This window comes from Ciona robusta, chromosome 1 (genome assembly GCF_009617815.1).
Source record: "Ciona robusta chromosome 1, ASM961781v2".
NCBI classification, from domain to species: Eukaryota; Metazoa; Chordata; class Ascidiacea; order Phlebobranchia; family Cionidae; genus Ciona; species Ciona robusta.
The window spans coordinates 3944232-3970247 of NC_143235.1; the positions used below are offsets into that span (position 1 = coordinate 3944232).

The 26016-nt window shown below is 36.9% G+C and overlaps 1 protein-coding gene and 1 long non-coding RNA gene across 9 annotated transcripts; both read right to left on the minus strand.

Moving 5' to 3' along the window:
* Positions 1–772: 772 nt before the first annotated feature.
* Positions 773–2409, minus strand: LOC149741568 (uncharacterized). The gene is made up of 3 exons (XR_016386910.1): positions 2037–2409; positions 1491–1641; positions 773–938 (listed from the first exon to the last, which is right to left on the minus strand). It is a non-coding gene; the product is annotated as an uncharacterized LOC149741568 (long non-coding RNA).
* Positions 2410–3429: 1020 nt separating this feature from the next.
* On the minus strand, positions 3430–24715 carry LOC149741569 (muscleblind-like protein 1). 8 transcript variants are annotated; one of them, XM_089893394.1, is made up of 15 exons: positions 24471–24715; positions 24244–24348; positions 23457–23590; positions 23079–23204; positions 14075–14248; positions 13317–13431; positions 11302–11450; positions 10099–10281; positions 9424–9513; positions 8400–8432; positions 7964–8210; positions 7252–7406; positions 6507–6648; positions 5885–5938; positions 3430–5373 (listed from the first exon to the last, which is right to left on the minus strand). In XM_089893394.1, exons 2-15 carry the CDS (start codon positions 24248–24250, stop codon positions 5171–5173), a joined length of 1812 nt encoding a protein of 603 aa, XP_089749520.1. In that variant the 5' UTR covers positions 24251–24348; positions 24471–24715; the 3' UTR covers positions 3430–5170. The 8 variants fall into 8 exon arrangements, with proteins under 8 accessions (XP_089749520.1, XP_089749519.1, XP_089749522.1 ...); XM_089893393.1 differs by having other exon boundaries at positions 24244–24352; XM_089893396.1 differs by lacking the exon at positions 24244–24348.
* Between the last annotated feature and the right edge of the window lie 1301 nt (positions 24716–26016).

The following is a 26016-nucleotide window of genomic DNA, read 5'->3' on the forward strand; positions in this document are numbered from 1 at the left end:
GCAGAGCGTGATAATAGACAAACGATGGCCCTTCCATCAAATGTTATGGTTATGAAGTTTTTAAATGGATCTTGTTTATAAAGTGGGTTCGGTGTTTTCGTCAAGGTATGTGTGACAATCAGTTGATTTTTAAAATATTTCAAACTGTTTGATCAAAATGGTCACCATTGAAAGTTACAGAATGTCCGCATCAAATTGTTGAAAAAATTTAACCGCTGGTATATATATAGAAATAAATAACACCAAAAACCCAATAAAGCAATAATACAAAGATGATATTGCCAAAAGGAGCATCACAAGTTGAAAGTTCTTCCTATAAAAACATTGTATTCTAATACGCTTAGTATATTGATCACAGCCGATGAATACAGATACAATCAGTTTATCTACATTTATCACGCTTATTTGGTTACAGTATTTTTAGAATATTAACATCGTAGGGTGGGAGAAGCTGGGAAACCTATTTATTCTATTTTCTCCAATTTTGCAGTAAACATAAAACATTCAAAGAATTATAAAACCGTATCCCCACGACTCCTATAAGACCGTTGTTAATTGTTTAAAACACGACCAGGATACATCTTGTGTTATCTCATCTTCCCCCACCCTACTATATCTTTTCATAATTCTATACACGAAGCGATCAGTGTTGCACATTAACAATTTACTATCACTTGATGATGTTATAGCATTAAGTTAAAGCACTACAAACATGGTACAATATAAACTTAACAATCTTGAAATAAACGCGTGTACATAAACCACACACAAATTGGTGAATACAGTGGTCCTTTATTGGTAAATTATTTCGGAAATTGGAAAATAGTGAAACGGTATATTTTACTATACTGATTGTTCATTGAATCACCGGCTTGGGCAACTGTTGAAACAAACTGGGTCAGCGACATGACAATTCATACACGTTCGACGAACAAATCCTGGAAAAAATGTCCAAGTTAAATTGTACCATATTTTTATAGAAAGAACCCTCATTTTGTAACCAAAGACTCTATACAGAAATATAATATAGAGACATTATTAACAATTTTTGCAATAGTATCCCTGTATTTTTTTGTATATAAGGTCTATGGAGCAGTGTATTTCTATATAATGTTATGCAAATATTCTGTTCTATTCTATATGTATAACGTAAACTAAACCTAGACACGCTGTGGGTAATTAGGCCAGACGAGTTGGCCCATTACTCCGGACAAAGTTATCTCATTTTAGCAGTAGTGGTGTTTGAAATTCTAACTAACAATACAGTAGAGTGGAGGAAGATGGGACACCTTTTCATTCTATTTTATTGTCCCATTAATCAAAGAAATATAAAACCGTACCCTCACGACTCCCATAGACCGTTGCTAATTATTAAAAACACGGTCAGGGTATTAGGATATTATGTTCTAAAGGTGTCCCATCTTCTCCCACACTACTATGTCATAGATCATAGATTCGAGTCTACGCCAGGTAAGAATAATCATTTTCACCTGGAACCCCTTGTTCATTAAGAGCTGCTCGACTGCAAATCATATCATTAATATCGTCTGGTATATTTTCTCCACTACATAGATGGTCTATAGCTCGTTTTGCGGCTTCAGCGAGTTTTTGCTTGGAAGATTCTGAATACCATTTCTTTACCTTATAAGATAAAAGGGAGTAAAATAGTGGAACTAAACATGTTAAATTTCGAATTATAGCTATAGTACTGTGGGGTACGATGGGACACCTTTAGCACACAATATCCGAATATCTGGATTGTGTTTTAAACAATTAAACAATTAACAACGGTCTGTAAGGGAGTCGTGAGAATATGTTTTATAATTCTTTAAATGTTTTTGTTTATAACCAATTTAGACGAAAAAATAGAATGCAAAGGTGTATCATTCCCCCACCCTACTAGAAATAAAAAAAGAAAGAAAAGAAATTTGTTTTAAAACTTTTTCTCCGCTTAACACAATAATTACAATAACCAAATAAGTTAAATACAACTATATATGAAAAAGTTTCACATATACTCAATGCATATAGCATACCTGGATAGAATTGGCCTTTGAAGCAGTACATACAGCTACGAGTAGCAAACAACACAAGACCACTGCAGGTTTCATTTTAACAGTTTCCAAGCAAACAGATTCCTAGCAAGCTTTTTAAACTGACCGAGCTTTCTTCTTAAAGCATCTTGAAGAGTATTCGGTGGTGATAAAAATTATAGCAGTGAACGCCCCTCTGTTTGCTCAAGCTTATGCTATGAAGTTTTTACAGCGAGTTACTAAGGACCATATCATCTGATTTACTGATGTGAGCAATTAAGTTTTATAGTTTCCGGTAAAGTCATATATGCCATTTTAAATGTCTCCTATATCTACGCCAAGTTTCTGTGAACGTGCAAAATGCCTTGAATCAATTAAGTTACTGAATGTAATTAATGTCTCTTAGCATAAGTTACAAAGTTCTTTCTTTGCTTTTCGTGTTTAACAACCGTTTCGCTCATCGCCACCCCTAATATAGTATGATAGGGGAAGATGGGACAACCTTTCATTCTATTTTCTCGCCCTTTTTGCTATAAGTAAAAAAAAACATTCAAACAATTATGCAACCGTGTGATTACGACGTACCCATAGACCGTTGTTAAATGTTTTAAACACGATCAGGATATTATGTGTTAAATGTGTCCCATCTACCACATAAGACTATATATTAGTTAGCCTTGATACCTGACTGTACATCACTAACATAGGAAGATACTTTAACAGTGTGCTATACTACAAAACCGGGAACCTTAACATGCATTTGACAAATTCACCAATAAAACTTAAGATATCCTGGCTTACCACTGATCGTTGCTGCAAAGTATTTCACAGATTACAGCAGAGGATATACCAATATGCAAAACAAGATACCATTGGAAATGGAAAGCTACCCACCTGACAAGGATTTGAACCTTAATTTGGTCCGAGTCATCCACCCTTTCTTCTAGCAGCTCTAGTTCTATGAGTAACTTTCTATTCTATATGGGTCATCAACCACAACGTAACATGAATTGTAGCTCGTAAGCTGATACGGTATGTATGAATGTAACTTGCTTTATCCTCGCGTGGCCGGAAAACGACAGTCGTTATAACACAGGTGTTCTGTTTACACGCATCGTGCCCGCTTACGGGTTACCATCTTTCTTTTTGTTACCACCTATAACTTTGCATGTGACTTTTTTCTCTATAACTGACAGCTCAGACGACCCATTAGTGCCGAATGGGTAGAAGCAATAGCCGTAAAGTGTCTTGCTAACAGGCATACATAGGTCCACAATGGTAGCACCGACAAGCCTTGAACCAGTACCCACTTTGCCAAGGCCAGGAGAAAATTCAGGCAATGTATTAGTGAGAAATCGTACTCTAATAAACGCACTGTCATACGATTTTCACAAAATATGTTCCGATACATTTTATTTCAATTTAATCAGTAATTACACTTTGTTAATGATCAAGAATATTTTTTTTGAATATTTACGACAAAAACCCAAAACAGATACGAAAATATAATTGTTACAATGTATATACGAAACTTCAAAATTGTTTTCTTGACCAAATTTAATAAAAATATCTAATGCATTTTGTGACTAGTTATTTGTTCAAAATTTTACGCTACAATAGTCTTTATTTAAAAAAAAACACAAAAATGTACCCAATTAAAATAGGCCTTTTTACTTTCTAATTTTATACCAACAGCACGAATTTTATCGCGTAAATTTATAAGACAAAATATTCACGCGGGGAACTTGTTACAAGACATATTGATTAGAATAACAAGTGCATTCAACATATGTGGTACTTGTATTGAAAGGTTATTTAACGAGACTTAAAAAGTTGGAACACTAAATTTCGTCTAAAAAAGAAATTGTAAAACCGTTTTTAAAATGCGCAAAGTTTAGATTTCAGTTCATATTCACCGGTGTAAAAGAAACGACTATTTACAAACAAGTTAAAATATAAGGACACGTAAGTAGGTTAGTATGTACATGTTCATAGGTGTCATGTTTCTAGAGCAACAAGCGTCTGCAAAAGTGGCAGAATGACGTTTATTCGGAGACTTTTAACTCGCTGCTTGATGACTTGTGTTCGGGTGCATTACTAGCGCTGCGCTTTACTTGTTTTAAACATAAGACAATAAATAAAAGCGCTTTAAGAATAGACGAAGGCACCTAGGCGGGAGTAGGGGCGTATGGGGGCGGTACTATGTACCCTTCTAAAGCGGTGTTTTCACGTGAAAAGGCACGCGCAGTGATGCGGTGTGCGGCGCGACGCAGCGCAATTGAATTTTGCGTTAGTTGAAGACCAAAGTTGCGAGCAAGTTATTATATGACCAAAGACTGTCAAATGCGGACAGCCAGCAGATTGCACTAGTCATGCCTAGGGCGCTTTCTCGCTATATATAACACTGTAACACATATTGCCTATTTCGAAATGGAACTGCCAAGCTTAATTTTGACGTTTTAGCCGCGCGGCGACCGTTAAGTGCACAGGGTTTGCAGGTTTCGAAAGCCGCGTTGAAAATTGGAACTTTTCGAGCGAAAAAAGAAAATCCGTTGGGCATACAAGGCAATGTCGTCGTTGGGTGGCGCTGTAGCGTAAAATCACTTACAGTGTTTACTGTGGATAAAAACAAGCCGATAGCAGTCTTCACTAGTTAGAAGTGTGTGACGAAAAAAAGGTTTACCGTCGATAAGTCACAGTACAGCAGACACCACCTTCGTGATCAAAAGACAGGAACGGTATAGGAACGGGAACTATAACGGTTAAAACACGAAAAAAAAAACGGGAACTTAAAACGGTCACCGTGTGCATTGGTATATAATATGCACACACACACAAACATATATAGAGAGAGAAAGTTTTTAAAGTAACAACACATTAGGTTAGGTAACGATGTCCAAGCAGCACGGTGATTATTTTTAATGTTGGTATGTACATTATAACCTCTTGAAGAGGGACTGTTATCTATTCGTTGACAGTAACCGTCGCACCTTAGGCCCTATACTGTTATATATATATAGTAACTGTAGGCGTTTTGAAAACGGCGGAAAATGTCCCGCCTGGAGCAGAATATAGTGTAAAGTTCCCAAAAAAGTCGGTGCAAATAGGTGAAAAATGTGCTCAAAACACAGGCGTGCTTAAATCGGTGAGCACTCAGTACCTTGTAGTATAGGCCTCTGTGAAGGCGTAACAAGACCGTTGGATATAAGACCCATTAGGTCCGGGCTTGTTTCGCTGGTTGCGCGAACCGGTGTGAAAGTTTCGAAGTGGTCACGGGGGTGGTCGGTCATAGAATGAGTTGGGAAATGATAATACTTGCACTGGGGTCGCGAACATTTGCCTGTGGAAAGGTACAGGTTACACATTTACGCACATTTTTCTTTAAGTTATATAGTAGAGTGGGGGAAGATGGGACACCGTTAGAAAATCTAAATATCTTGATCGTGTTTTAAACAATTAACAACGCTCTATGGGAGTCGTGAGTAAGCGGTTTTATAATTTTTCGAATGTTGTTTGTTTACTACTAAATGGGACGAGAAAATAGAATAAAAAGGTGTCCCGTCTTCCCCCACCCTACCATATATTTAATATTCGTTACTGTTTTAGAAAAGATAAATAAAACTAATGCTATGTAATACATAAGGTAAACAAACAAGTCCTATGGGAATGAACGCAAGGGGAAAAAGATAAACATACTGAAAAAAAAACAAAAAAGAAAAATTAGTATAAAAACATTCTTAAGAAAATCTTAGAAAAAATTCTCAAAATTAAAAAGATATATTTTTTTTAATGTACCGATTGTTGGTATACATACAAATATTTTATTATATCACTTAAAACAACGGTCTTACCTTGAAGGAAATTGCGACACACAGTGACTTTGTCGTCTTTTATTTCAACATAATCTGTCAAAGTTACAAAATAAAGTTAATTTTGATGCAATATATAAAAATGAGATGCAGTTAAACCGAAATTGGCGAACAAAATAATTTTGCGTGATTGCTGAAAAATTAAAATAAATTGCGCGAATTAGAGTTTTAAGTCTACGCCACAACGTATTTGCCTTTGTGCAAAATAGACAAAGAAATAAATATCAATTTGTTTGCTGTTTTGCGTCAGGCAAATGACGTTTCAGCGTAAACTTGATTAAAGTGACGTCATCAATAGGACGTCGTCATTTTATGACGTCGTTGAGTTGGTTTGATAACGCCGCTTTAAATCAATTCTAATTTTGTGTTGATGACGTCATTGGGAAATGATGACGTCACTTAAATTCGATGACGTCATTTAAAATTGATACGTCATCATACATCTTGCTGGTAACATATGAGTGAATACAATTAAATGTGAATCGCAATTCAAACGCGGTGAAAAACAGAATTGTGAATTTGTTTAACTTTATAACGGTGACGGCGCGATTGCAATTAAAAAAAACCCTTGCGCGACACCCAGCGGTCGGTTCACATGCAGTACCTTCCCGTACGTGAACGAAACGACAATATGGACGAATGCATTTTCCGGATTGGAAATCCCTGCACACAGTAAGACTGGTGGGCTGCCCGCTGTCGTGGGCCACGTTCGGCACCTTCAGTTTGGGTAGGTAGTCTCGAGAAAGCTATACATGCGCGTGGGGTTGTGGGGGTTAGTGGGGCCAGGTTGTAAGGTGGAGAGATATGCATATTGGTCTGTATACGGTTATTAAGTATTGGGAAAACTTCAGAGCTTTTGGTTAACTTTGGGGAGTGTAAACGCTGATTTTTAGTTGGTTAGGTGGTATTAGTAACAAAGCACTCAAAGTTAGTAGTTAAGGTAGAGTACTGTGGGGGATATTGTTAGCACCAAAATTTTTTATTTCCTGATGGTGATATTACCAATTATCAAAGCTATTTTAGGGGGTGGAAAGGTACGGTTAGATAAATCTTTAAATATTCTTTGTACACTACCAAATGGGAAAAGAAATGGGAAAGAAATGGGAATGAAAACATTTCCCATCTTCCCCAAAGACGGGACACCATAAGCACGAAATATCCTGATCGTGTTTTAGACAATTAAACAACGGTCTATGGCAGTCGTGAGGATACAGTTTCATAATTCTTTGATTTTTCTTTGTTTACTACCAAATCGAGAAAATAGAGCCAAAAGGTGTCCTATCTTCCCAACCCTACTATATGTATATATGTTTATATAAAGAAAGAGCGCTAGATTTGTTTGGACTTACCTGGCTTTGGCCGTTCAACAAAGCATAGGAAGGCGTGGAGCCGTTATTTGCGTTAGAGCTTGACACAGGTAAACTGTAGGATGTAAGAGGAGCGCTTTGTGCGGCAGGTGGCGCTATGGCGCTACCTGTGCCCCCATATAACTGCATAATCGGCACTGTAGAAAGAGTAGTATGAAATTTAGTTGTATAAAAATATTAATAATAATAATAGTGTTATATAGTAGGTTGGGGGAAGATGGGACACCTTCAGTACATAATTTCAAAAAATCCTAATCGTGTTGTAACAATTAACAACGGTCTGTGAAAGTCGTGAGAATACAGTTTTACAATTTGCTGAATGTTCTTTGTTTACTACCAAATGGAACGAGAAAATATAACGAAAAGGTGTCCCATCTCCCCCCACTCTACTATATAAGGGTTTTACATATATTTCAATTCAAAAAAAAGAAAAGCAACAAAAATAAGTGTGTTTGACAGATATTTTAGACGTTAAATGGATAGTTTTTTTTTAGTTTTAATACAGATTTCTGACATCAGTGAAAATGGTTTTACTTTATACAAAATTTGAAGACAACTGTATTATATATATATATATATATTGTAATGTTTGTACATTGAAAAAGTGGACATTTTTCAAAACATTTTACATTTATACATGATGGGTGCTAAACAAACTGCGTGTGAAAAAAAGGATATAAAATATATTTCTTACTTTGTGGGTAGTAGGGCAGAGTCGGCTGACTTTGTAAAACGTGGGGTGGCAGTGCCGTAAGATTTTGTAAAGCTGCGTTTCCATTGAAACTGTACAAAGCTGCAAGTGTGGCAGCGTTGTGGGAACTGTTAGGCGATGGCGGGAGGGCTGGGGAACTGCCAAGTGTTGACGTTGCAGTCGTTATCGCTGGAGACTCCAATGCATGCCTCTTCAAAGGCGGCTGACCAATACTGCTACCGTTGCCGATCTAGGCATTTAAAATTACGATAAATGCGATGACTGTACTGGTGCGGATCTACTGTTGAGTGAGACACATTATTTATTGCCATGCAGAATGTTAAAGCCGTGCTCTAATCACTAGTAACCTCGAATTGATTGCAATTTTGAGGTTTGATGCTACAAATTACATTTGCTACTGACACCAGTTTTAAATTACCATGTCTTCCAGGGCGAGTATTCTTTTGGGCGCCTGTCCGCGACGAACACAGTGGGTTAGCAATGCAAGAGCCAAACAGCAAGCAGGTATACGTCCAAGAGGTTGCGCCAAGCGATAAAGAAGAAAAAAGGAAAAGGGTCGTGAGGAGAGGTACCGGAAAATTATTGCAAACTTAACATAAATAAACGACTTAAATTAATCCGGTCGGGCACTGAGGAATTATGTTATAACCTACAGCCTAAGGCTCTTTTAACATTCATTATTTTATGCAGGTAAAGTTTATAAAATCCGGTCGTTTGAAGCGGCAATCTGTTGTGTTTTTGCCAGATTATAAAGAAATGTCCACACTACGATTTTTTTCAAAAATAAATCAGATTTAAAAAAAAAAGTTTTTTAAAATTTACAAAATTAGCGGTCGGGGTTTATACACCAGTGCCGGACCGGTACAGGAATCGAAGACATGCGTTTCCACTGCATTGTCTGTATATTAGTACCACCATGCATGCAAAGTAATCTATCTCACGGTCAACTGAAAGCAGATTGCAAGCATATAAAGCTAAACGAGGTCTGGCTATGCTGTTGTTAAGGATCATGGCTTATCAGATTTACATGAAGTTTGTATATGTGTGGGCCATGCTATGTTTTCCAATGCTCGAGTCTGAACCAGCACACATAGACATATGCGTGCAGTAGCTGCCCTCAAGTCCAATTTTTTGACATCAAAACGAGATTTTGCGAATTAATTTAAGTTGCAATTTACAAAATCAAGGCAATTTTTTTTCGTATATCAATATTATGACGTCATGTGACGTCACAAACACATGTTCGCAGTGCAGAAATCGAGCATTGGGTTATAATTATTCTTAAACTCGAGTGAAACTCTCTCTGCGGCGACGAACCCGAAGACGTAGCTACCACGGTTGCACAACCTTAATAACCACACAACGGTTCAGCTCAGTTCACCACAGAGCCGGTCCCACTCGAGCTTCAGTACGTGTATGTTTAATCGCATAGTTTAACTTACCATGACTGCGGGTTGTGGCGTGATGGATCCAGATGCAGCCATCTGTGGTAGGAAGGCGGCGTTCGGGTTCTGGGCAGCACGTATCTTCGCCTAGGTAAAAAGGGGAACATTTTGTAATATATAGGTAATAAGTGTACATTTTGTGATATAAAATTAATAGGTGTAATTTTTTTTTTGTAATATAAAAGTAATAGGTTTAATTTTTTTTTGTAATATACAAGTAATAAAGTAATACGTGTACATTTTGTAATATACTAGTAATATAGCATGGTGGGGAAGACACTTTTAGCACATAATAACCAAATATCCTGACCGTGTTTTAAACAATTAACAACGTTCAATGTGAGAATTTATAATTATTCAATGTTCTTTGTTTATTACCAAATGGAACGAGAAAATATAATGAAAAGGTGTCCAAAGTGTTTATTTTGTAATAAAAAAAGTAAAAAAGTGTACATTTTGTGGCGGGGTGAGATGGTTCACGTTTTTATTTTATCGTCGCATTCGGTAGCGAACAGAGAATGTCTACAAAATTATATAACAGTATCTGTACGATCCGAAAATAACATAGTTAATTTTAAAAACACGATTAGAAAATATTGGATATTATGTGCTTACCGTATTCATTTTACCCCATAGTAACAAAGTCAAACAGTCCATATAAAACTTACTGACCTGCAAATGAGCTGGTGGGTGAAAGTATTTGCATTTCTCCCGTGTGCATCTTCCTTTAATACAGTCCATACACACTGTTACTGTGTTGTCAGTGACGTCTATCATAGAACGATCGGGAGGGTGGCCGTAGCGACATTCAAATTCGCCTCTTGTGCAATTACCACGCTGAAAATCACGGCAAACCTAGAAAAAAATTACAGACGTTAGAGTAACACATCAAAAGATTTGTAAAAGTCGAACACCTTTTTTGGTTGCTTGATTTTTTTGACTCTGCAGTCTAGGAATTTTAATTTTACACGTCGCCTGGTATACACGTTTCTTTTACGCATAGCCCGATTGTTCCATGTAAAAACTTTTCTGTAATTTTCCATTACGTAACGAGGCGTTATTAACAAACATCAAATGGCTGTCTTAGAGGTACAATTAAAAATGTGTAGCTTTCATGGCTCCTTTAACCAAAAGGTGGCCAAGTATTTCTGCTACCGACCCGTGGCGAAACGTTTTTTGATCAAGTGAATTTATATAATCACCCTCACCCACAAAGTAACATACATGGTAACTCATAAGCTGGCACGAAATGTTAAACACGTGTTACAACGACTGTCGTTTTCCGGCAACGCGAGGATAAAGTAAGTTACATTCATTCATTCATTCATTCATTCATTCATTCATTCATTCATTCATTCATTCATTCATTCATTCATTCATTTATTCATTTATTCATTTATTCATTTATTCATTTATTCATTCATTCATTCATTCATTCATTCATTCTTTCATAACTATAGGCACTAACACAACAAATATTTAAATTATTTGAACTATCCAAACAATTTTAAATACATTAAAACTTAATTTTGTTAATGTTTAATCAACACAAAAAGCCCTGAAGCGTCGTGTTTCTATTATTCATGCTCTCATGCACATCGTGTATTTTTGAAGATTAATTTAACATATTCAGCGGCCGAAACTAAAGGTCTGTAGATATACGTTAGTTATGTATTTTACACTTTTGAAACCGGCAGCCAATTTTGTTTTGTGAATTTATTCGTGGCCCAATTTAAAGCTGTGTTAAAATAAGCATGGGCATTTGTAATAAAATGGTTTACTATTTAACGTATTACAGAAAAAACAGTCCTAAAAAAATAAAACAAACTACATTAAAAAATTAAACATATCTAGAAAAAAAGGTAATAAAAATACCTCAAGCCGGTCAGCTCTGATGCTTCCTGGTGCTGGTAACATTGCTGCCACCTGGTGGCTAGTTGTTGGGGTGGCAAAAGCGATCTGGTGGGCAGGGGAAGGGGAGATCGGGTAATATTGCATCAAATGTGGGTTTAAAGTGGCCAGATCTGTTGGGGAAAAAAAATATATTTTGATTTGTAATATCAGGATTTTTGCTGTTTTATTCTATATAGGTGTAGTCCTACAACGAGACCAGGTTTAGAAACAATATTTTGATTTGTAATATGAAGGTTTTTTCTATTTTATTCTATATAGTTCTAGTCCTACGACCAGAACAAGTTTAGAAACAATATTTTGATTTGTAATATCAAGGTTTTTGCTATTTTAAACTATGCGTATGGGTGCAGTCCTACGATTAGACCAAGTTTAAAAACAACACTTCAATTGGTATTATTATCAAGGTTTTTGCTATTCTATTCTATATGGGTAAAGCCCTATGGCGAGGTATGCCAAGAGACCTGGGTTGTATGCCAAAGTTGGGCTACTATTCCAAGGTTTTGTTATAGAATATAGTATACCCACGGGCATGGCCTATTATCTCTAGTAGGCCGTGATATGCACTATATGATGTGACAGATGTTTTACAAGGCATTATAAATGACTTCAAAACAACCAACTGTGAATTTAATTGAATCTCAATGTACAGTCAGAAGCGTTTTTAAAAATAATAAAACATAGGTTAGACTTTAAAGAGGCTAAAAATTAATACCATAACAGTTTTATCAAGTAATAAGCAAATTTCGGCCTAAATCCCCTGCGACAACCATAAATATAACGGAACCGTTTTATTACATGCCAAACAAACATTACATCATTAGTATTAAGGTTACATTATTGAATATAAATAGGCTTATGCTGATACAGGGTATGCTGTATTTTTACAACGTTAATGTTTACTGGGTTCAATAACTTAAATTTAGTATCACTTTATTCGCAGTATGGCATGTTAAAGACATTGCATACATATAGTAGGGTGGGGAAAGATAAAACAACCTTTCATTCTATTTTCTTGTCCCAATTGGTAGGAAAAAAAACAACAATCAAAGAATTATAAAACCGTATTCTTACGACTCCCATGGACCGTTGTTAATTGTTTAAAAAACGATCAGGATATTTGTATATTATGCGCTAAAGGTGTCCCGTCTTCCCCAACCCTAGACACACATGCGTATGTGTGAAAGCACCATTAATAAAATGGGGCAGGGTTTAAAAACATTACGTCATTGTATGCTTTGGTAATAATTCAACAGCGGTAGAATCAAATTCCCGTTGAATGATTATCTAACTTTAAATTAAAATTAAAGTAGACGAAAGCAAACTGACTTGCGCAAACGCAGACAAGCAATTAATGATTAAACACGGGCAAAACGACACGTTGCAGTTTACTATACAAAGCTAGTCACATCAATTTCTAGAAAATAGGATTATGTTTCAAAACACCACACCCACTTTAAGGCTACGATCGAAATTAGCTTCAGATTTGGCATTCGGTGTTTTTCAAATGGCGTCACATTGCGGTTAAGTTTTAATTAAGAAAAATTTAAATATAGACTCATTTTAATTTCGGACCATGTAGGTATTGGAACGCTATGTAATGCAAACTTCACGAATATCTAACAATATTGGATATTGTAATATATAGTACAGTGGGGGAAGATGGGACACCTTTTCATTCTATTTTCTCTTCCCTCTTGGCAGTAAACGAAGAAAATTCAAAGAATTATGAAACCTTATCCTCATGACTCCTATAGACCGTTGTTGATCGTTTAAAACACGATCAGGATATTTGGATACTATGTGCTAAAGGTAATGCGTCCTCCCCCACCCTACTATATTACATGGCTTACCCTCGGTAAATGACCATAAACAGTTTATGGCTGCCTTATATAAAACACGATATAGGCACGACTGTAGATTACAGTTTATAACCGGTTTTTATAAAAGTGAGCGTTTAAATGTACTGAAAGATTTACCTGAAGGTAAAACGCTGTATGCAGAAGAACCAGGCACTGTAGTGGCCACTGCTGGACTGTATAAACCGGCATGAAGACTGGTCGGCATCGGTTGCGCTGCAGCGCCAGCTACCGGCTTAAAAAAAGACAAAAATGGGTGTAATATTTAATAGATTAATATTAGGACAAATGAACGTAAAACTGGGAATAAGCATCTAATTTGTATGACGTAATCGAAAACAGTCACTTTCGTGCATCTTATCAGCAGTAAAAGTTACGAACTACACACATGTATATGTTAAACTTAATTGTATTTTTTTGGCCTGGAGTTACTGAACAAAGAATGTTGTGTTTTTGTATAACTCAAATAATGCATTGTAACGTGTGTATCGGTGGTTGGTGATTCATTTCCTTTTAAATGTCACCTGCTCGTTACAGCCGTCAAAACGAACAAGTTAACGTCTATATTGTGTGGTAAAGGTTAAATATACTGAATGCTTATACCTTTTGTGCTATATTACCGTAACTGTTAGCATATGATTATAATACAGGTCTTATGCGAAGCTTTAACGAGTAAGCTACTATATGGTATAGATTTTTCATACAAGGCTGCAGCCTGTAGTTGATATTACTTTCCAAAAAAAAAATTACAAAGTTACATGTGTGATAACCGGTTAGTGGGCACGGAGTCTGTGAAACAGAACACCTCGTGTTATAACGACTGCCGTTGCCCCGCCACACGAGAAAAAGCAAGAAATAACGGTTTAATGTTCACTCACCTCATACACGAGACCACCTTGCGGCACAGCTTGCATAAGGTTCTGATGTAGAGGCAACATCTGCTGTAACATGGCGCGATTCTGCATCAAAGTCTGCCGGCCGTTAACTTCGAGTTGCTGCTTTATTTGATACGTCGGATGTAGATACTTGCAAGAGTCACGAGTACACCGGCCCTGCGTAAAATTGAACATAAACCGCTGTTCTGAGAGTAACACAGTCTCAACCTACCTGCTGTTAAACTATAAGCTGCGTTGCATGTTAGGCGAGCGGCTAAATTACTATGCACAAATTCTAAAATACGCTGTGAACATAAGAGATAAGGGCGTTATAATTGCTCGCCTGTTATAAGAGGCAGTAGACCAGGGTACATGTTTAACCAGCACGCCTAGTCGGTAAGCAAACGTTTGTTTTAATCGAAGTGTAGCATAAAACTATGTAAAGACGGATTAATAAGTAACGAGCGGCGGCTGCAACGAACAAAACACGATTTTGAATCTGACCTTGAATGACTTATGTGAACTTGAAACGAAAGACGTTTCAACTTAACACATGTACACACATATATAATATACATAAACGTTGTTTATATGTACGTTCAGAGTTCGATATACATGTAAACACAGCTCACGAGAGCCAGTTGTACTTGCGACAAACCAAGTCAGGACCAAGTAACAGTTCACGCCGTTCGTATACATTGAACTTTTACACACTACTTTAGTACAGTGGTGTAGCGTAACAAATGGCATCATGTACTGCTACTGGATAATATTGTACAATGAACATTACAATGTTGATGAATCGTATGTAAACGTCTTATTAATACTTGGTAATTAAAAACCAATGTGTCAAATTTACTATATACGTATATTTAAAAATGTATAGTAGTTAGTATATTGACAAATACTGCAAAACAGGATTTAACATGCGATACCTGTTTATTAGAATTAAACCTTATCTTACAAAAAGCAGCTAAACTAATACCGTCGTTAAAGATAACCGGTCGCTTATATCAATCGTATCACCCGCTAATGTGGCATTCTACCAAATTGGAAAAGCTTGAAACGACTTAAAACGATCGACGCTTTTAAATTGAACGATGGTGCCGGGTTAGAGGGTTTACTAGTCAATAGATATCGTGTGTGCTGAGTTATAGGGCGGTTTAGATTATTATTATTATGAGTTTGAACATGTTCCCTGTTGAGCATGAGCTGTATTGTATTTTCGGTACTAGAGGACCTATATCAGGTGTTGAGAAATCGCTGGGCTGTGCGTCGATGCTGTTTTATGAAAACCAACGCGAAAGGAAGCGCTCTGAAGTGCACTTGTCGAGAGGGGAAAGTGGGACTGTCAGGTTAAACAAACCTATAGGCAGAGTGCGGCGTCCTATTCAGCTATAACCACAACTCAGCAATGCTTGGTGGAAGCGCAGGTCGATCAGACCAGTTGGAACCTTACAGACAGCAAACATAGGTCGTAAATCTTACGGGGAGATTAATATTAATTGCGACCGTGGTCTGTAGCTTCTTCCTCAGCTCGCTTTGTCGGAAAGCAAACTCGGGAAGGCGCGCTCGACTGCGGGCAATATCAACTTAAAACACAAAGGTGTGGAAACTTATAGCATAGTCAACTACAGCTTCAAGCCAAAAGGAAGAAAACGAATATTTAATTGGAAATTAAAACCCTATGATTAATTTTGTATGATTATTATGCCGTATTTGCTACTTTATCGTACTTTACCCACTAGCGGAATAAAATACCACGTTGAGCGTAATTTGCCATTTTAATTATTGGTGTTATAAAGGGCATAGGTGTGGCTAAGCTTAAGCCCAGACAAATCTAATAAAACGTAAATCCCACTAATCTTTCTGTAATGATATATGCCAGATGGTTTTTACGATAGTGTTATAATAAAAAAGGGCAACTGTCACCATGCAGATAACTGTGCGTTTTCTATTGTTTCGCGCGCATTGAATCTTATATCCTACTTGAGCGATTTATGGGCTATATTTAAGCTTCGGAATTTGACCGATTTCCGAAGTAATCTCACAGTGAACTTGGAACTGATCAACCGGCGAACTTATTATGCGTTGGGATTAACTCAAATCCGCGTCGGGTTTGAACTTTCAAGCGCATGTTTCCGCGCACATACACGCGCATGCGCAGCGCACACGCACCGGCCGCCACCTCGGCTGAGATTTTAACGAAGCGTAAACGGACGAAGCCCAACCACGAAGTTCAAACAGCGGGAGCTTAACTTTTACTAGATTGATAGCTCATGATATTACGACCAGTGATTACCTGGCGCCTTTATCATAACTTATGTCACAGGCTCAGATAAGAGAAAAGTAAGATGCCAATGTAAAGTAGGGCAAAGCTGACCGGCGCAAAACATAGAGCATCCAAAACCTTGTCAAAAATACACGAACTACATTATACATGAAATCTGCAAATCTAAATGCGTCTGGTATTGACACAGTTCTGTTCTAACGAAATCTCTATCTCGCACTAGCACAATAATTCGGCCTTAATATTGATAGCTGGTAAAATGCTCGCTTCCTCGCTATAGTGGTTAATAAAATAGTCAGATATACACAGCGAGCGCCTAATTTTCACCACACCGGATGCGAATGATGCAGCACGACAATAAACCGCATCGACCGCGAACTCGAATGCTCAAGCGCCCAGAGCACTATAGTCTATTGGCACAAGTTGTCGGACCAGGCGAGCAGACAGAAGGTGTTTTTTCCAGCGAATCGACCTGCAGGCGCGCAAATGAGAAAGAATGCGCCGAGAGAAAGTAAAGACTTAAGCGCGACGATAAGGCCGATTTCGGGTTTTTGGCCAAATTCGCTAACTAAGACCTTTTCGTCATGCGTGACCTAAAGTCGTCAGAGCGCGAAGGTTCGACGCAGACAGACCCAAATATGTTCAGCAGTTTGCCGTCGAGGTACATACTTTCATGAGCGACTTTGCTGAGACGAGATACAACTATAACCGCTGGAAAAGCGATGAACATTTTCGTGCGGAATGTTTACTTCACGCTTCGTGATAATAACCACCAAACAACAGACTCCCTAATAAGAGCTCAAACCATTAACGCTTTTTAACAAATAAAACACAAACAAAACAACAGGTAATGCCAAAACAACAATAATAAGCAAAAAAACAAAAATTTCGAAAAAAAAATCCAATTGACATATTACACCTAACGTATGCCTTGTATAATACAAGGGTGTTTTCTAACACGTAAATACGGGGTTCCTAACACTTGTTAAAATTCTGTAATATCTAAACACATTTCCAATTGAGAAATTCCACCTAACGTATGCCTTGTATAATACAAGAGAGTTTTCTAACACGTAAATACGGGGTTCCTAATACGCGTTTCCTGCTCGCTGTTTGTCCATGGAATTCCCTTATATCCGGGAATTCACGTTTCAATGCAAACCTTGTTCATTTGTTCGCGTTGTAACCGATTTAAGTCGCATGCCAATCACAGCTATTGATTGCAAAGGAGTTTCCTTTAAGCAGAAATTCGTTGACGTATTTCTGGCTTTGTAAGCGCCAACGAAAACACTACACTAAAGCGTTAAGCCCAAGTTAATTTTTCAGCGTTTATCCCTCAAAAAATAGTTACCGTTATTTAGCCCCCGAATATTTCTTTATAAACATTACACTAAAGCGTTTGGTCCAAATTATTTTTAGCGTTTAGCCGAAAAAGTAATTTAGCGTTTTTTAGCCCCTAATATTTTTTTGTGGCCGTTACAGGTTATTTTGAACTTTGAAAAAGAATCACGTTTATTGTAAGCTAGAGTCATTCATCTGCAAATAACATTTTTCTGCAATAGCTTACTAAAACTGACATAAAACAGTTGTTTATGGTCTTTCATGATAGATGATGTGTGTATGTACAGGTAAAGTGAATTTCATGATTTTAAACCTTTAAATTAACATACTCCCATTTTGCAAGGATGCGCGAAATTTATGTAAACTTTAGGCTTATATGTAATTTTTATAGCGGGATTTGTTACACAACGTTAGGTACCAAGGTAGGCAGTGCATGAAATTACAGGTCTTTTAAGTTCAGATTTAAGATATTCGAAACCCGGTTTAACCACAAATGGTGTTAGTTACAAAAGCAGAATACAAGAATACTACAGACAGTGTATAAGAAAAAGTGTTTTATATGTCAAGCTGAAATCACCCAAAATATACAAGGAACTTTTATTTTGTTTAAATTTCTTATTCGTTGTGTTGACCTATTCTATGCTTGTCATATTGCCATATAAACTCATTATACTTGCCCTATGCCAATGGTATAAGGTTTTACAACAAACAGTACGAGGTCTTAATATACGCAAATAATATACGCAAAGCAAGAAATACATGTTTAATTCTTTAACACAAAAATCGTAATTTTTTTTTAAGCATTTTGTTTAAAAATGGAGAATCGTTTTGAAATCACCGTCTACTGTAGCAGGTACATAGTAATACACTATGAAATAGATGTTTAATTCAAACACAAATCGTTATTTTTTCAAGAATTCTGTTTAAAAATAGAAAATTCTTTTGAAATCACTGTCTACTGTAGCAGGTACAAGGTATACACTATGAGTCACAACATGGGTTTCCAAAACCAAGTAAACCGTTAAAAGTTATGTCTAATCCGTCCAAGCTCGTGGGTTTCTATTTTATAACCAAATGACGTACAATGCCGTTTCTTGACGTACAATGCCGTTTCTTAAGAGAGCACGTTCCGAATAATTTGTTACCTGTATGAGCATGACCATATATAGCCTGCTATGTGGAGCTAATAGCATTGGCGAATACGGCTCATGAATTTTAGATTAGCGTTTGTTTATACTTCGTATGAGCGTTACTTTACCATACACCAAAACTGTAGCAAGTTTAATAATATCCACCAGGCTTTATAGTATAATTAGAAAATTAAAAGGATTATTTTTTTAATTTTTGCTGTGGTTTACAAAACATCGCCCTCTAGCGTCCCCGAAAATATGATTTAATTACCGCTAAGTGGTGCACAGACCAACACAGATTCACATCAGCACGTGGCGTGTCAAACAATTGCGCCAAACCGTGGCGCGAAAACTGCAATTAACGGAATAAAAGCCTTTTTTAAGTTTTTTTAATCATTTTTTTTAACCGGGCCGCACTAGTTGTTTTAAGCGGGGTGCCACGTTACGAAATTTTACTATTTCTAAATTTTGTACTATAGTAAAAAAAATATGGCAGTAAATCTAGAATTACTGCGTGCCGCGTCAAGGCACATAAGTCTTAGAACGTAAAAAAAATCTTAAAGTTTGTTACCGCCTTAAAAAGTATTGTATTGTGGCGGAACTTTTAAGAAATATCGTAGAGAGCGGGAAGACGGGACATCTTTAGAACATAATAATATTCAAATGTCCTGATCGTTTTTTATACATTTAACAACGGTACGTGGGCCGTGAGGATACGATTTTATAGTTCTTTGAATGTGTTTTGTTTACTACCAAATGGGTCAGGAAAATCGGTTAAAAAAGGTGTCCCATATTCCCCCATCCTACTATACTATAAAGCAACATCACTTTAAGAAACACAATTCGTGGTTAAGAAAATATTAGACCTGTTATACCCGATCGGTAGCTGTCGTTTGTCAAATCCACAATATAAGGACATAAATACAAATCCAAAAACTTCCGGTATTGGACGTTTGATCGGCTGTTAAGTCACAAAGTACAATACTCTTTGTTAGCGTATAGGCTTATAGCATTGACAAATACCACTAAACATACAGATGCCTGTAACGCGTACCCCGATTCCCAGAAGTATTTAGGACCGTTCATGTCACTTCTAAGTTTAGAATGACACGAAAACACCTCGTGTTGCAATATTGGTGCGTATTGTGTAATATATGGCGTGGAAAATTACCAGCCTTTTTGAGTTGACTTAAATTGCCGGAGTTTTTTTGGGGGGGGGGGGCAATATTTGGATTAGGATATATATATGTTTTGCTGCATCAAAGGTAAAGGAAGATTACTTTGTCAAACGCAATAACATACAGTCGATGTACCTTGTCAGGATCATATATTAAGATCTGAACTTGGTAAACAACCGTTGCACGTTCGTGTAACCCACACACGACTAATGAAACTTTTGCTGTAGGAAATCGTGGTGGTGCAAAGACGTGGATTATTTGAATGTATTGTCTCAGAAGGATAAATTTCTACGGCGATAACAAATACATTTTATGCAGAAGGGCCAACTTACATACTTAAATTTAGTATCAACAAGACCCTTTTAATAAACCTATTTAAAACAGAAATTAGTTGTCGCTAACGTAACTTGTTTAAACTGAATATGTAAAAATGCAATATATTTTAACATTTATAATATACAAAGATCTTTTTAAATAAAAAATATGTGAAGTACTATTGAGACCAACGTCAAGGGACTTGCGAATTATGACCGAATTGGCCTTTACCCCATGAACTGTAGTGATACATCGTAATTAATTTGACATACTGTCACACGCAAGTGTCTTTCTATAACTAATACATGCTTTTCCTTAGTTTTTCGCCATTTTGACAAAAAAAAAGGAAAAACGCTGAAGCGTACTATATGTAGGTGTATGGGCCAACGTTTACGATTACGTGTATAATTATGCCAAAACATAAAATTAAGTCAAAAAAATGGAAACACATTCGGTTTCTACGCAGATACTGCTACTGTTTGCTTAGTTTGAAGACACTACTATATACTTTTTTGTTCGTAGCATATTATCTGCAAGTGAATACAAATACCCGTGAAAAGAATAGAGAAACAAAAACCTTTAAATTAATATTGAGTAGTCAGTAGTCACCATTGCATTGTACAAGTATGACATTGTTTTATATTTCGTTTATATTATTTCTAATATACAGTAAAGTGAAGTAAAATGGATACCTTCAGCAGAATATATCCCCTATTTCCTAATCGTGTTTTTAATAATTAACAACGAACTTTTAAGAGTCCTGGCGATACGTTTAAATAAATTTGTAAATGTAATATTAGTAATATAAGGTCCTCTTATAATAAATTTCCAACGACTGAGGAAGTAGTACAAACAGAAATTAATATTTCATATGAAACTATTACCAAGCGTCGCGTCATGGCGAAATAAAACAATTGAAAAAATATGGAAATAGGTATAATAATACTGGGTCTTTCAAAATTGCTTGCATTTTTTTCGGAACCACTGGGCTTTTGTTGTCTATGTAAATAAAATTGTGAAATAGTCTTATTAAATACTATAGTGAAAAGTGATGATATAATAATAGAGAAGTGGACAGGCCAAACGCGGCATGAACTGGTAAACTGATCATACTGAAAACGGCACGTTTTAGATGGCTTTAAAAGTTTGTAAAAAGTTACAAAAAGCATAGTTTGCGCGACAGTTAGGGTAAAAACGAACATATATTAAACTGTTATGGACCGGTGTAACTTTATTTGGTAAAAAATGGGAATTAGGTTTTGGGGGTTATGGGGTAATGCCAAATCTTGCCTAAATCCCAGATTCCCAGGTCCCAAGGACCCATACAGAACAGAGTGACAATTGGTATTATTTATAGTTCAGAAGTCAGAAACAGTCGTGTTTACAGGCGGTCGCACAACTTCTCAAGAAGTTAATATATGACTATGGAGTTCTGCAAAGGCGGGACACACTATTTCTTTTACGTGAAACCCAAGGCCAACACGTCACGTAACGAAACGTATTCTTTATGAACATTACACTGTCAAAACATATTAAAAAAATGATAATAATCTAGTTATACAATACGCTCTATTATGTACCGACTGTACAGCTTCTATATATGGAATCGACCAAAGAGAGTCAAGAAAAATGGCGCGGCGATGACGTAGGCTAATGTTCTGTTTGCTTTGTCTGTCTGGCTATAGGTTCTTTATAGGGTTCAAGATGGGAATAAAATAAAGATTTTTAAGAGATACTGTCAATCTATGTGACTTTTTGATTTGATAGCGTGTAGTTAGGTGTTAAGTTTTATGCGATTACATGTATAATTGTAGCAACACTTAAAAGTAAGGTAAACGATTAAAACATAGTCGGTTTCTACGCAGATACTGCTACTGTTAGCTTAGTATAAAACACGAAATCGTTCAAAATTAAGAAGTAACTGGGACGAAGCTGTAAGAAAATAGCAAATAACAATTCCCTGTCTGACTACAAAACAGAATAAAATACTAGTTTGTTTTTCTTAAATGGCCAGACCAATACCACCACATACGAAAGCTACCCAAATAAGCGGATTTCCCAAACATTAGTAATTTTGTGCAAAAAAAGTGTTTAGTAACCGTTCAGTGGTTTCAGTGCCACGTGTAAAATTATCCCCTAGATAAATACGTGTTACTTTAGTAAGTAAGACCACATACGGCGAAAAAAAAACAATGTTGTGACTTGAATTTGTCAAATAGCAATGGTCCATCGCAGAATGGTGCATGACAATATGTTCGGCAAATAAACATGCGTGCGTAAACTTGTACTGGAAGGCAGGAGACTCTAGTGTTTGTATTAAAGTTTAACGAAAGTTAATGGGGTGAAACATATATAACCGATGGTACGTAAGAATTTATTGAAATTTAGAATTTATTTTTTGAATTGAAAGATAATTTTAGTAGGTCGCATTTTTTAAGAAGTTGCCAGTATTTGGGTAACAGGGAAATTTTGTTTTGTTCAGTACGGACGGGGTGGGGTAAGATGGGATACCGTTAGCACAAAATATTTTTAACTATTTTTTAGCAATTAGACATCGCTCTATTAGAGTTGTGGACTATGGTTATATAATTCCGTAAATATTCTTTGTTAACTACCAAAAAGACAATAAATGACAATGAAAAAAGACCATCTTATTCTTACCCTAACCTACTATAATAGTTAGGTTCAGAATAAGGAAGTATTAAAAACAAAGACTACTTATACGAAAGTTAGTTATATAAAACATATCTCACCTTAAGCGCGTCATAGCATGCAATAACTTTTCCGTCTGTCGTAACTTGTATGTTTTTACTAGGGTGGGCGAAACGACATTCTTCTGCTGTACGTTTGCAGGCACTTCGTTGAAATTCACGGCATACCTGTATGGTAATGAAGCTGGTATTCAACACGTTTGTTGCACATATGGATATACAATGTTTGCAGTGTGCAACCGAGTCGAAATTGACAAAACAGCAAAATGAACTGGGTCGACTTCTTATAGACAGTAACTAATCACCCGGTCGAAAAAAGTACGTTAAACCACTGGAATCGCTCCAAGATTCAGCATGAACGGTACAGCGATCGCTTTAGGCTGAGAGATTCAATTTCAAGCGTAGCATGTGAGTTTTTACCTCGACTTTTAGCCATTCAGGGTCCCGAATTTGAGGTAGTGGCTGCATGCTGGGCAACTGGCCGACCGCCAAATGTGAATTCGAAATGGCCGCAACATTTGCGCCAGATGCAGACAATGTGGCTGTCGTGTGGGCTGCAAGCATGTATGGCCGTTTAAGATAAGAACAAGTATATATATTCACACTATAATTAACAGGGGACCTGGTATTTTTGTTGGTTTAACGATATATGAGGTGAAAAGTAATAAGCGTGTTGATAAGACGAGCTTAAAGAAAGAAGACAAACACGTATTAAATATCTAGTATATGTAAGAAGTTAAGAACACACAATTTAAAAACTATACACTATACACTTTATACAGTGGAGTGGAAGAAGATGGGACATCTTTCACTCTATTTTCTTGTTAAAGTAGGCAAGTAACAAAGAACATTCAAAGAATTATAATGCTGTATCTTCACGACTTCCATAGACCGTTGTTAATTATTTAAAACACCATCAGGATATTTGTATATTATGTGTGTGATAAAGGTGTCCCGTCTTCCCCCACCCTACCATAAGACATTAAGTGATAGCAGATTGGAAAAGTTTCTTATTATTAAAGTAGTTTTTGTTGATTTGGCGGTTTAACTATTGCCATTGTAACCTCTGTTGGTAGAGCTCTTTATCTTAACTTAATGAGTGAAGAATCATATCATAGCGAACGTCACCGCTAACTTGTGGTGATTAAAAGTTCTTTTTGTCGCGCGCGTTTTAAGCCGGCAGACTAAGTACATTGAAAGTACATACATTCCATATGATGGCAAAGCACAGCAATGCAAGGTGGAGGGATGGCAGCAGGGTAGGCTCAACACCGTGATCGAAGCAGCAGCGTGCTTTGTATTTCGCTCAGCGCTGTCTAAGGAACACATATAGCAAAAGATTGCAATGAAATAATAGCAGAGGGATCCTCAATCAACAATTACGTTGAAAAAGCTGGCAAAGCTAGGAAGGTATGGCTTTAGAGTACATCTTACCGTAAGCGGGTTTACTACTTTTGCCAACTTCCAAGAACGCCGGCCGTTTTTAGAATATGACGTACCAGCAGATGCTGTCTGGGAGCGTGGTATTATAATGCACAGCCTACTTGCTGATTCCACGTCCAACACGTCAAACCATCAGCGCTTCACTCAAATTTCATGCCGGAAAAACTGCTGCCTTCTGCTTAACATATCAGGCAAATTAGACTACCTACCGAAACCTACAAATTCAGAAAATAAACAAATGTTTTTTTAGTAAAAGTTAAACTACTTTCGTTCCGCACACGGATTTTTACGTAAATAGTAGAATCAATAACTGAAAACGAACTATAATACTTTACACCTAAGGCACATAAGACAGACATACATCGTGAGACAAGCCCAGGTACCAAGTGAGGTCTCTTCTGTACAGTACAATATCTGACAAAAATAAATTCATTCACCAATCGTTAATAACCACACGCTGTTAGCTTTATCCGCCATTATGTAAACCACTTAAAACTCAAATTAGGGAATTGCTATAAACTTGAACAGACAGCTATGGTTCATGACAAGTATTGACAGATAATATACCAAAGAAAGTACGCTATAGCAGACTGAATACATGAAACCTTAACTAAGGCCCTGGGCGGTGATTAGTATCGTCTGGAGAGAGAGCAAACAACAGATATTCCATCACGTATTTTCTACTAACACATTATCTCCGATCTTGTCAATTAAAAGCAAGATAATTTCACCTACGGCGCTTATGTATTGGGGTGGAATGAATCAATAGTATAGAGCAAATGAATTGGAGTTCTGGGTAATCAAAATTGCATAAGACGTGAAGCGCTGAGAGACATGGGAGTGGCATTAAACAATAATTGAATTATTTAAACCTTCGGTTTAAGTGCATCTTTGGTGGATTTTAATTATTTGGCGCTGAAAAGTAGGTGCGCAAGACGGCACGAATAAATACATTTTATTGTTATGGTAGGGAGAGATAGTATCGGTTTAACTTTCAATGTGGGATCGATTTCGTTGAAATCCAAGGTTGTTTCAGGTGGTTGGGACAACCTTATAGGCAGCAGCACGCCAAAATTAATTAAAAAATCCCAAATATTCGCTATTTTGAGACTTGCAGTGCTTTCAGGTCAAATTTGTTGTCGGCGCAGTTACGGATGTAGCAACACGCGCACGGCGTTATATTGCATAAGCCGACGTGACCTTGTGGTTCGTACAGAAGAGAAGAGGGGCTGTCTCTTTGTCACTCTACACTTAACTAACTGCCCTAAAGCAAATCACGTGTGTACAAGCACTTTCAGCGGCTGGATCGTCTGGCTTCGAAAAAGGGCGTCTGCGCTTCAACGAGGCGAAAAACTAAGCCAAAGTTGCACAGCCCTACCGGGCCAAGTGTGTTCGACAAGGCACTTGAAACTGTAAGAGCATATTACGTATTACAAGTGACGCATGGCATAAAATATGAAACGAAAAGGGTAGACGTTTATAACAAAAGGAGGGGTAATCACACTTAAACCCTAAACATGTTCGATCGTCGCTAAAT